General features: G+C 45.7%; 1 protein-coding gene across 5 annotated transcripts in view; it reads right to left on the bottom strand.

Annotated features, from left to right (window-relative positions):
- Positions 1-741: 741 nt before the first annotated feature.
- Positions 742-12946, bottom strand: part of ELP6 (elongator acetyltransferase complex subunit 6) — a 39023-nt gene continuing 26818 nt past the window's right edge. For all 5 annotated transcript variants that reach the window (XM_073334919.1, XM_073334916.1, XM_073334920.1 and 2 more), the window contains 4 exons: positions 6912-7039; positions 4887-5079; positions 2226-2372; positions 742-1255 (listed from right to left, as the gene is read on the bottom strand). In XM_073334919.1, the coding sequence (XP_073191020.1) occupies positions 1127-1255; positions 2226-2372; positions 4887-5079; positions 6912-7039 (597 nt within the window). In that variant the 3' untranslated portion in view covers positions 742-1126. The remainder of the gene's footprint in view (positions 1256-2225; positions 2373-4886; positions 5080-6911; positions 7040-12946) is intronic.

Genomic DNA, 12946 nt, shown 5'->3' on the forward strand with positions numbered 1-12946 from the left:
GTGCAGATGTGGTCTCCCCATCTCTAAAAAGATATAGAAATCTGAAAAGATTCAAAAAGGACAACAAAAATGATTAGGGGTATGGAATGGCTTCTGTGTGAGGAGAGATTAAGAAGATTGGGACTTTTCAGCTTGGAAAAGAGACAACTGAGGGGAGATATGACGGAGGTCTATAAACTCATGACTGATACGGAGAAAGTATATAGGGAAGTGTTATTTACCCCTCATGACACAAGAACTAGGGGTCACTAAATGAAATTAATAGGCAGCAGGCTTAAACCAAACAAAAGGAAGTATTTCTTCATACAATGCACAATTAATCTGTGGAACTCTTTGCCAGAGGATGTTGTGAAGGCTAAGACTATAACAGGGTTCAAGAAAGAACTAGATACATTCAAGGAGGATAGGTCCATTAATAGCTATTAGCCAGGCTGGGCAGGGATGATGTCCCTAGCCTCTGTTTGCCAGAAGCTGGGAATAGACAACAGGGGATGGATCACTTGATGATGACCTGTTCTGTTCATTCGCTCTGGGGCACCTGGCATTGGCCACTATCAGAAGACAGGATACTGGCCTAGATGGATCTTTGGTCTGACCCAGTATGGCCGCTCTTATGTTTTTAAGCATTTCAGGGCAGGTAGTGTCTCTCACTATTTATATAGTGCCTAGCACAACGGAACTGCAATCTTGATGGACTAGGCCTACTTTTTTTTTCAAATAAATGAACAATAATAAGCTGTATCAGACTATCGAGATGGCAGCTGCCTGTTTATTAGTTATACTTAAAATTCATTACATTTTGCTCTTCTTTGCAATTCGAACCCTTTGTATACTACAGTGGAATGCTGCTGGACAGTAAAGGGAGGGGAACTGATTCAGGCCCCGAACCTGCAATAAGCTCAGCTCATGCAGATCCCTCCACCTGCACAGAGTTCCCTGCAGGACTGGGTTTTAAATGCTACTTAGTGCCAATGCAAATCCTGCTCACACCACATTTACTGGATTGGCCCTGGAAACTGCTGAAAAAATACCCAGGCTGTATTGCTGGCATCTCCTGTTTTTTCCCAGGTATCAAGCACCACTTTCCCCTTGGCCTCAAGTCCTGCACTGAATTGTGCCTTGGAATTCACAACACAGCTACTGACATTCCCCTGGCAAAAAATGTGACATTCTTGTCCTGAATTTTATACTGGTAGATTCGGAAGAGATTCCTCTCTGCTTTCAGCTCGGATGACCCCTTCTGAATGATCTTTAACTGCAAAGGAAAGGGAAAGAGTGAGAAGCTGCTTCCTTGTGGCTGCAATCACAGCATCCTCCCTCCAAGGGAAAGGCCTGAGCAGGTGATGTGGTATTTATGTTAAAATACCTTTAACATCCAGAACTGACCTGGCTGGAGGATTCGACACTGCCGTTTTGGAAAGCCCTGTGCAGCCATCTTAACAAGCACTAAACCTCCTTCTTGGTGGCAGGCTTGGCAGAGAGGCCAGGCAGCAAATGGGCCCTCAAGACTGAAGTGCTCTCTCTCCCGCAGCGGGGATCCAGCCAGGTCATGGATGAGACTGACTGAATGGGAGTCTGGAGAAGCTTCTCCATATTTATAGCACACCCATCACCTTAGTGTCAGGGCACAAGCTTGCACTAGTGCAGCCTGTGTTGCAGCTGTTCTATGTAAAGAACTTCAGTCTCCAGGGCTGTCTGTCCAGCCCCTTTCATCAGCACTAGATGCACAAAAACATGGACTTCACTTCATACTTCTGCCATTTGCAAAGTCCACAGGCCAGATCCTAACCCTGCTCTGGCTGCTTTACGCCACTCTGCAGTGCTTTGTACCACTACACTGATTCCCCCAACATAGGGAGAAGCCCCAGGTGACCAAGAGCAGGTGCAGTGTCTCTCTGTCATCCCCACTGGAAGCCCCCAGGAGGTGCGGCTGAGAAAAGGGAATGTAATTACAATGCCACAGTGCTCTAGCATCCTTGGCTGCTGGGGGCAGCAGGGAATAAGTTAGTCCTAAGGTTGCTCTGAATTATGCTGGGGTCAGACTGGTGCTTGCATCAGGAGCTACAAAGGGGGCTTAAAATCCCATTTGCACCTCACCCCCTGAACTGCATGAAACATACCCTGGCTGCACCTGAGGCTCTAGCCAGGCATTATTGGTGAATATAATAAGTTACCATGTCTCAGGACAGCAATGGGAGCAGGGAAAATGCTTCCGCAAGATTTACCTGTCCATGAACATCTTTACAGAAGCCAGTAGCCAGCCCCTCTGCCCAAAGGATCAAGTTGCTCTGGTGACAGAGGGAATTCACAACCAGGTCATTCTCCTCATCTTCTGAATCATCACTGCTGTGCACTAGCACCACTATGTTCCCCTGGAACAGAAAGTGTCACGCGGGAATTAATGACTCATTGACAATCAATTCTGGATTATGAGAGGAGATCAGAGACGTGGATTCACACGAACACATTGCGAACTAAGCTACTTCGCCACTTAGCTTCATGGTATCTGCGTCAATCTGGGTTCTCAATCAGAGCCAAGTGGGAGAATAACCAAGCTTATATATAACTCTCCAGTCTAAAAATACGTCAAACCTTTGTTACAAATCAGTCAATGTTAGTTAAACTGATCTGTCTGGCCAAGCAGACATCTACTCTGTGAGCTATACCTTAAAGAACCATCTAATAGAGAACTAGCTGAAGGGGGCATTGCCTGGGGGATTATGTCCAATGTTTGATTTGGTGAAAGAAAAGAAACAAGTTTTATAAAATCCAAAACTAGTTCCATTAAAAATATATCATGAGAGTCTTTGTCTCAGCCCACTGAATATTTAAAGTCAAGTCAAATTCTGGCCCAAATTTAAAGTTTTCCAAAAGAAAAAAAAACTACCTTGTACAGAAATAAAAATATTTCTATTATTTATTTATTTTTAAATTACTTTGCAAACAGTATTCCAAACAAGCAGACATTCACTGGCACCATTTTCATCTCACACATTGTAGCATTAGCAGCCAGCAAGAGAATAAAAAGGTGATGCTGACTAGTCTATTTTTGTGATCCAAGCTATAGGAAATCGGGGGAGAAGGGGAAAGCACTGCATAGACAGTAAAAGGTGGATTTGGTATTTTAAGATTCTTTCAGCAGCAATACTCTCAGGAGTTACTTGTACACAAATAAGGAGAACTTCTGAAGTTGATTGTATTCACACACACTCAAAAAACAGCATGCATGACTTGGGGTAACATTTCAGAACTGTGCAAGTGGTTGTTCCATTCCCATCCCAATCAATGGGAGTTATCCTGGAATTGACAGTGACAATTGTCCGTGATCTGGCACTTGCTAGGTTCACTAATAATTAAAAAGCCCTGCTAAACTGAGGGAGCAGTGGTGGATCTGAAGTCCAATAGACCACTAATAACCAGAACTAAAAATTAAGTCTGTTCTGAAAAGTCACTCGATATCAGACCATTAAAATCACCTTGTTCTGATTAATATCTTGCTTTCTCCCCCCACCACTTGAATTTTGCAGTGAACTGAGGAGCTATTTGCTCAAGAAACACTAGCTCTGGGAATCAATCTTTATACCCTTGATACCCAGTTTGAAAGTAATGTAGATACAGAAAATTCCATGCTGGCTAACAGCATGTGAGAGACCAGTTGTTGAAATTATATCTGAAGGGATCAGCACAGACGCTTTCAGGACTAGCCAAATAATGGCTCTGGAGCAGTGATCAAAGATCCTGAATGTTCTGGTCCCTGGGAATACACTGTTAAAACTCTGCATTTTCCTTTGATGATACACTGGGTGTGTATATAAAAGGAGAGAAATTTGGACTATGCTCCAACTGCCTTTGGTGTTATAACTTCATTCTTAAACTATTAAATTCCTGATTGCAAGCTGTACATATTTTTTTCCCCAATTAAAGTGAAACAGTTTACTCCAGGGAAGCTGAGCCAGCTGTAACAGAACCAGCCCTTCTCCTTAGTGGGCACAGGGGGCAACGGTGCCGTTCGGTGATTACAAAGTTGACTTGTTTAAAAAGCAATGGGTGTGGGTTTTTCTTTCCCCCAATCTCCATCCTCAAGTTTTCCTCTTTCACATTCTGCTCTCAACTGGCCCTTTCACCTAGTGAATCCATTCTTTCCATCAGAAGACTACTATCCCTTTAAAAATCAGATGTATAGGAGTTTTTCCCCTTCCTCCCACTGTCTGGTCAGTGACAAAGCAGGGCTTCGTTTACTTGAGGGTCCTGCTGTGTCAAAAAATACCAAGGAGCTTCAGCACAGGACACCTCACTCCTGTCATAAGAGACAGATTACCAAATGAAGAGAATAGAAACTTCTCCTCCTTCCATCCAAGTAACTCAAAGCACTTTACAGCTGTTAATTTGTTACGCCTCAATATCCCTAGGAGGAAGAAGGGTTACTCATCACTTTACTGACTGACTACTGAAATGCAAACACCTCTGGGGTGGGACATGGCAAATGTTTAACAGCACACAGCAACACTACACCGCACTTTAGGACAGGATATGAACACTGTATCACATAGCTGCATCCTGGCACTTAAATACTACGGAGACGGGCTCTCTGAAATATCTTTGTCTAGACTGAATTGAAACGGCGGAGGGAATTTGGGTAGATAGCATGTAACTACCTGAGTTAGAATCTGGTCAGGATCCTAAAGGGGAAAGCCCCACCCACACAGGGAGCACCACAGGATCTTTAATGGCCACAAGAAGTCAGGAACTCTGCCCATCCCCACAGAGCACGGTGCCTGGTCACCCCTGCTCAGCAGCACTGACTCAGAGGGAAGAGCACCACCTAGCGAGCCAGGCCGTAAAGGCACTGAACTTTGAGAACACTACAAGGAGAGACGCAGCAGTACCTGTAACTGGGAACACACTGCAACTCTGCAGTAATGGATGAAATCCAAAACATCAACCGGCCTCACACCCAGGCTGAGCAGGACGCTGAGATCATCCACCAGCAACACGGGGCATTTCCAGGAATCGCTACCAGAGGCCATCAGGGATGTCCGGACAAACTCATACATGGTTTTCAGGTTGGAGCCATCTTCGCTGGAAAGAGAAACAGGAGATTCTCACTTGGCCTGGTCTCAACATGGTTTTTGTACTGCATTAGCTACAGCACAGAATCGCCGCAATGTAGGGCTAGAAAGGACCCTCCAGAGGTCATCAAATCTAGGCCCCTGCACTGAGGCAGGACCAAGTAAAGCTAGACCATCCTGTTCTTAAAAACCTCTAAGGGTGGGGATATTGGTCTAGAAGCAGATATGGGATATGTCAACAGTGGAGCTGGAATTTCCATCTCAGGTAGACACACCCACAATAAAAACACCAGTGATGCTGCAGCTGAATGGGTGGTGAGAAGGGCTAGCCACCCTGAGTACATGCCTAGAATTTCAGATGGGATTGTACTTGGGGTGGATAGCCCATCCCGCTGCCAGTGCAACCTCCGCTCCACTACTTTTAGCATGCTCGCTCAGTCACAGCTAGTGCGGGTCGGTCTACCTGTGCTGGAAGTTACATCTCCAGCTCCGCTGTAGACACGGCCAGTTACAGCAGTTCAGCCTATCTAATGTGGATGCAGTTATACCTGCATAAATGTGCTTTGCACTGATACATGCACCTTTATACAGCTATAACTAGGGCCCTACCAAATTCAAGGCCGTGAAAAATGCGTCATGGACCGTGAAATCTGGTCTCCCCCTGTGAAATCGGGTCTTTTGTGTACTTTTACCCTATACTATACAGATTTCACACGGGGAGACCAGCATTTCTCAAACTGGGGGTCCCGACCCAAAAAAGGGTTGGGGGAGTTCACAGTATTGCCACCCGTACCTCTGCACTGCCTTCAGAGCTGGGTGGCCGGAGTGCAGTGCCTGCTGGCCCGGCGCCCAGCTCTGAAGGCAGCGCCCCACAGGTAGCAGGGCAGCAATAGCCTACCATGCCACCCTTACTTCTGCACTGCTGCCTTCAGAGTTGGGTCAGGACTCTACAGTGACAACACCATGACATTTCAGATTCCAATATCTGAAATCATGACATTTATGATTTTTAAAATCCTCTGACCCTGAAATTGGCCAAAATGGACTGTGAATTTGGTAGGGCCCTAGCTATAACTGTACCCACGCTAGTCGGGGGTCCCACTGCCGTAATTTTGTCTGCTTCTAAATTAATATAATGGGACAAATGCAGTGTGTAGTCAAGTGTCTACAGAAACCGACCTTTGGAGTTATACATCAGAAACTGTAATAGCAGATCCCTACTGCAAGGCTCTGTCCTTAGCTGCCCTGGTGGCTTATACAGCTGAGCTTCAGATAGGAGGAAGATTCCCCACTAATTAGCTCGTTAGTCTCAGTAATTCACTATGCACCTTTACAGCTCACTGACAGACTAGAGAGTGCAAGGAAGGCAGGAACAGAGGAGAGGATGCCCTCCCTTAGTCTTCAGTGGAGGGAGGGATGGAGCACAGTCCCTCTCTCAGCAGCCAGAAGAGAGGGGGGAAGGGATAATCTTAGCAGTGTGGGTATTTCAGGGTTTGGATTTATTTCCATGTGCAAGTGTGAATTTAATGCCAGTGAGAATTGCTGGACTGGCAGCCCATGAGACTAACTCATTCTATTTAGCCACACACCAGGTACGGCCTGGACAGCTGCAGGGCAAATTTAACACACCCACTGCCCAGCTACTGTTGTCTCTGCCCTGCGGGGGGGTTCAGTCCCAATCCTTCACCTCACTGCTGCAGGGTGAGGCCAGTTAGTGCTAGTTTGTGATGCAGACAGCGGCATACCAGGAACTAGACTGAGAGTTCAGCATCACAAGAGGTGGCAACATTTCTAATCCCAAGAGTTACTGGCTGTACCTCTTCCAAAGCACCAGAGCATTACCTTATAAACTGAAGGGGATTGGGCTGCCCCACACGCTGCTCCTCACCAAACAAGATGTCAAAGCAGGATTTCAGGCCTTCCAAGAACACAAGCTGTCCCCGCTCTTTTGCTGCGGTCAGACTGACTCCCTGGAGGAGGGGGAAATATCATCTTACAGAAGTAAACAGCTGCAGAAGAATGATGCCAGCGGAGTCCCAAGTGGATCTGTGGCCTACTTTGATAAAGTCTCATCTAAACATGCTAATAAAGCCAATACCCAGCTGGATCTTGCACAGCCACTCAGTCAGACAATTCTGTTTCACACACCGCTGGACATTTAGCTTCCCATGTTTTCAGCAAACAGTCCCAAAGAACAGTCAGGAATAGCAACACCCAGACACTGAACCCTTCTGTGGCTTTTCAAGTTCACAGACCCTTAAAAACACACTAATTAAATGGGTCCTCACATCACCCCAGGGAACGAGGTGGTATCATTGTTATCTTACAGCTAGGGACGCCAGAGAAGTGAAATGACTTGCCCAAAGCTAGAGCGTGTGTGTAAAAGCCCAGATTAGAATCTAGGCATGTCTGGCTCCCCATCCTGTGGTGAGACAGGCTCTCCTTCTGGACTGTCTACTGCTTCACATATAAGAACACTTGCTCTTTGTACCTCTCCTTTGGCAACAGAAGGATCAGGGCATTTTAGCACTAGCTCTCTGTGAACCCAGCCTGACTAGATCTTGTGTCAAGCAGTCTCTGAACTTCCCAAGGCAGAGTCTGGGATGGGAAGAAAGGAGGAATGACTGAGAAGGTCACAGAACTCTCCTCTACACCCAGCGCTCAGTAACTGTCCCCTCAGCCAGATGTGCACCACGCAAACCCTCCACTCAGTCAGGGCTCCAGAGACAAGCCAGTAAACCTTGAAGGGAGGCAGTCATTGTATGCAGTAACAAGGTTATGGAATGTCGATCTTTTGGGCTATCTCAGGGCTTCTACAGCACCCAGCAGCATGGTATCCAAGAGCTGATATTGTACTTTTCCACGTTTGAGCTAACCATTTCCCCCAGGTGCTCTGCTCTGAACAGTTCACTCATCTGGCCTCCAAGGACGGTGGAGGACTTATGATTGCCACTTTCTTAAAAAAAATTTTTAGCCATCACTGTGGCAACAACAGTCACTTGGCAACATTAATTCGTCCAATGTAGCTACCGCCCACAAGCAAGGTGTGCCTGCAGTTACGGAGAGCACTGTAACCAGGCCAACCCAGTAGCTGGGCAATTTATAGGAAGTTAAAATACCTCAGAGATTACTCTGCTGTTCCCTGCCCTGGCAGGGTTCCTACCCAGTCCTGTGCTTTACCACCCAACCCCTGCCTCAAACACTTTGGGATTCTTGGCAGCCGCTAAGAGGAATTATTATTACAATTAAGTCTCCATTACATGGGTTCCCAGGTACAACACTTTACGTTACTTCAGTTGTAATATTTCTTCTCCAGCACCTTCCAAGAATCTCAAAGTGCTTGGCAAACATTGATTATTTGGCATCACAACAACCTGTGTTAAATATATCCCCATTTTACCATGAGGAAACTGAGGCAGCAGAGACCAAACTGACCTCAGGTGTAACTCTATTGGTTTCATGGGACTTCTATATCAGAAGTGAATTTGGTCCAGACCCTGATTTTCAGGTGTGCAGAGCACCTGCGGTTCCCACGGACATCAACTGGGGTTACAAAAAGCCCCGCACTTTTCAAAGTCAGGCCTCAGGTGACTTGCCCACGAAGTCAAAGTCAACACCAGAGCCAGGACAAAGGTCCCAGTCTCCTGAGTCCCAGTCCATTGTTTAACCACTAGAACATCCCCCTTCCCTTTATCAATATGGCTCTCTTTTGTTGAGTACATTGTAGCTGCCTGGCATATTCATCTCTGGTTCACTCTGTTTTGGGGGGAAATCCAGCACTTGTCACATTCATAATCAACCAAAGCTACTGCAGTAACACATGTTCTTCTATCATCTTGTTTCAGGAGCACCTGTTCTAGCCATAAGATTTTTAAGCACTGATCTGACTATACTTTTGAAATGAACGTTGCTCCACGAGGGAGTGAGAGGAAAATTAGTGCAGACAGTTTTTCAGTGTTTTGGCTCATTAGAAATTGGGTTGCTAATCAGTACAATAGGCAGCTAGAGGAGAGAGGATAAGATAGAAAGTTTACCGAAGGGTGCAGCAAGCCTTGTTTCAATATGGTACTGCTCAATACTCACAACTGGCAAGCCAGGCTAGGATTGGTTCATTCTTGAATGCTAGGAGAGAGATACACCAGTAGGTCTGGCATATGTTGACAGTAACAATGGTAACTGTAACGTAGTGAGAAAGATTGCTTCTTTTCTTAGATGAGTTGCTAAGTGTGTATATCTGCCTGAGAGAATTGCTGAAATCCTCTGAGGCAGGATTCCCAGGAGAGATGGGATCCAGAGACAGACATTAATTTGTGAAGTTTCTAGTGTGCACAGTAGGGAGAAGGGTAAAAATAGCTATGTTCCTACACCCTTAGTTAACTGCTTAATAAGCATTATACATCATCTGAACCTCACAACACTCCTAGGAAGCTATCCTCATTTAACACATGGGGAAACAGAGAGACGCAGTGATTTGCCCAAGGTTATGCAGCAAGGTCAGTGGCCGAGCCAGGGATAGTCTCCTGATTTCTAGCACCATGCTACATCTACACCCTCCCTTATTAGGTCATCAAAATTTAGGCAGCAACATGGTAGATTTCAGCTTTTTTCGCTTTCTTATTTGGAAAAGCTAATGTGAGTGTCTGGTCTGTAAGAGATGTTCACTACAAGTGACTAGTTCCAGCTGTTTTGGAAGCTTGGCATTTTCCCAAAAGACCTTATCACAGATGGCAGCGGTGGGAGAGAATAGACAAGGTTTCGCCAGATAAGGAGGAGGTCATTTCCAGGAAGGCTAACCTCGCATTCTCTTCTTTGTGGATGCACTCCTTCAGAGCTTATCAGCTGCCACATGTCCACTGCTAGTAATATGAGAGACAGATCTGCACAGCTTCCTTTCCCAGCTGAAATGCTGGAGAGAGAATGTCATTCATCAACGCTGATGCCAGACAAGGACTGTACAAGGCAGTATAGAAAATGTGGCTTTGGTGCAACATTTTCCATCACTGCCAGTTGACAGGGTTGGAAATTTTGACAAATACCTTAATTTAGTGAAGGCTACTGGGGGTGTCTGATAAGTAGCAGATTCAGATTAATGTTTTTCCTTGCATTAAATCAACCCTGACTCTGCCATTCATTAAGACAAGCTAATCTTCCTGTGCAAATTTCTGGAAAGAAATCATTCAAACCCATGGCTAGAATCTAGGCTGTGATTTTGCAATCAGTCGAAGGGAAGGGGCTCTTTGTTTAAAGAACAGGATTGTTCTTTTCAGCGTGGCCCTTTCATTTTCAGCACAGCCACACTGTGCAGGGTTGACCAACAAAATGTTTCAGTTTGTATCATAAGAATGGACATACTGGGTCAGACCAATGTTCCATCTAGACCAGTATCCTGTCTTCCAATAGAGGCCATCTCACACATGCTTCATCTAAGCCTCACTGTCCTCTCACTTTTCACATTCTCCCAGGAGAGACAGATCACAGCAACTCTCATTAGTAGCACACACACACAGGCTGGCACACAGCTGCAGATTTCCTCATTTTGGCTGGAAATCACTCCTTGTCACACCCACCACAGGGCCTGCAGTTTCCACCAGAGGCTGATTTGGACTCAAAAAGTGTGGAAATCGAGCTTGCAGGTGATAGTTACCGACTAGAATCCTGCCAAGAAAACAGGGTGGGAATAGAAATCTTACTGAAGCCTATTATGCACCTACGAAGTCACATCAGGGAAAAACCAATTTCCAGGCGAAACCCCCCCCAAACATTCTATTACATGACAGATAGAAACAACCAAAAAACCTGCGTTAAACGTAGTTAGTTGCCACCCATTTGATAAATTGCTGAGCTGTGTTAAAAAAACCCTGAGTGATCATATGCTGATTAGTCCAATGTCAATCCTGGGTAAAAGAATGGAATGGTTAATTTGGGATGCTATCGACAAAGAATTGGAGGGCAGAGGCTAAAAATACAATTAATGCCAGTCAGCTTGGTTTCATGGAAGGTAGGTCTTATTAAACAAACATAGGGGAGAGGGGAGTGACAGGTCTGGTTGATAGAAGCAACAGTGTGGATATAGTATGCTTGGATTTTGCCAAGGCTTGATTTAGTTACCACATGACACATTTTGATTTTAAAAAAAGTAGGGCCCATATTACGTATCAAATGGATTTAAGAACTGGGTCACTGACAGATCTCAAAATGTACTTGCTATCTGGAGATATCAATGACCAGAACTGTTTTTAGCAGGGTCTCCAGGGATCGGCTCGTGGGCCAATACTATTTAATATTTTTACCAATGATTAGACAGTGTTAACAAATCTTTACTGGTAAAGTTTGCAGATGACACAGATTGTTAGGGTAGCAAATAACGAGGAGGACAGGTTTACTGTTACAGAGTGATCCAAATTGCCTAGTTAAGAGGTCACAATCCAACAAAATGCATTTTAATACAGCCAAATACAAAGTAGTACACCTGAGAACAAAGACTGCAGGTTCTATCTACAGGAAGGGAGACTCTGTCCAGGTCTACACTACAAATTGTGGTCAATGCAAGTATTGTCAGGATACAGCCGCCACAGTTAGTATATTGCTCAAACATGTACATACTTGGCTCCTTGCATCAACACAGCACGTACTCACCAGGAGTGCCTGTGTCAATGTACATGCTGGTGCACCATGGGTAGGTATCCCATGTGCAATTCGTTATCATGTGCCTCACTGTCTTTTGGGATATTTTTGCAATGCACCATGCGGCAGAAACGAGTTGCACAGGGATGACTGGGAGCTAGGGGTCAAGCTCTCACCGTGCAACTTTCTCCACCCCATATTACTATTCATATCCCATAATTTTAGTGCCTTTTTTCTCAAGTCCCACAGACCCACGCGGAACCTCTTGCTGTCTGTCATCTCTGACAGAAGCATGGTGCCTACACAGCTCTATCCCGTTGTCACAAGCATTGCAAACACAGTTGAATGATCTTCCGGTATTTGCAGAGCTGCAAGAACTGCAGCCACAGGGAAAGTGACAATTTTTTTGGAGGACAGATTGCTGTAAGACATAGCAAAAACCAATTCAAGATTGCTGGAGGCATTCACAGAGCAGCTGCATAGAGTGGAGTGCCACTTTTGGGCCCGAGAAACGAGTACTCACTGGTGGGATTGCATCATAATGCAGGCTTGGGATGTCAAGCAGTTGCTGCAGAACTTTCAGATGCGCAAGGCCACATTTCTGGACCTGCATGCTGAGCTTGCCCCAGCCCTCCAGTGCAGGGAGACCAGAATGAGAACTGCGCTGACAGTGGAGAAGCAAGTGGCAATCACACTGTGGAAGGTAGCAAAGCCAGATTGCTACCAGTCAGTGGGAAATCATTTGGAAGTTGGAAAATCCACCATGGGGGCCATTGTCATAGAAGTGTGTGGGCCAGTCATCATCTCCTGCTATGCAGGACTGACTCCTGGCAACATGCAGGACATAGTGGATGGATCTGCAGCAATGGCGTTCCCGAACTGCAGTAGCGTACTAGGTGGCATGTAGATGCCTATTTTGGCACCAGCACATCTTGCCCACAGAGTACACCAACAGAAAGGCCTGCTTTTCTCTGGTTATGCAACTGCTGGTGGATCACCAGGGAGCTTCACTGACATCAAAGTTGGCTGGTCAGGGGAGGTGCATGATGCTCTCATTTTTAAAAGTATATGACTGTTCAGAAAGATGCAAGCAGGGACATTCATTCCCAAGCAGCAGATTTCCATTAGCGATGTTGAAATGCCAGTAGTGATATGGGGGGACTCAGCCTACCCCTTGCTCCCCTGGCTCATGAAGCCATACACCGGCCACCTCGACAGCACCAAGGAAAGATTCAACTACCAGTTCAGCAGGT

Source organism: Lepidochelys kempii, chromosome 2 (assembly GCF_965140265.1).
Source record: "Lepidochelys kempii isolate rLepKem1 chromosome 2, rLepKem1.hap2, whole genome shotgun sequence".
NCBI lineage: Eukaryota > Metazoa > Chordata > Testudines > Cheloniidae > Lepidochelys > Lepidochelys kempii.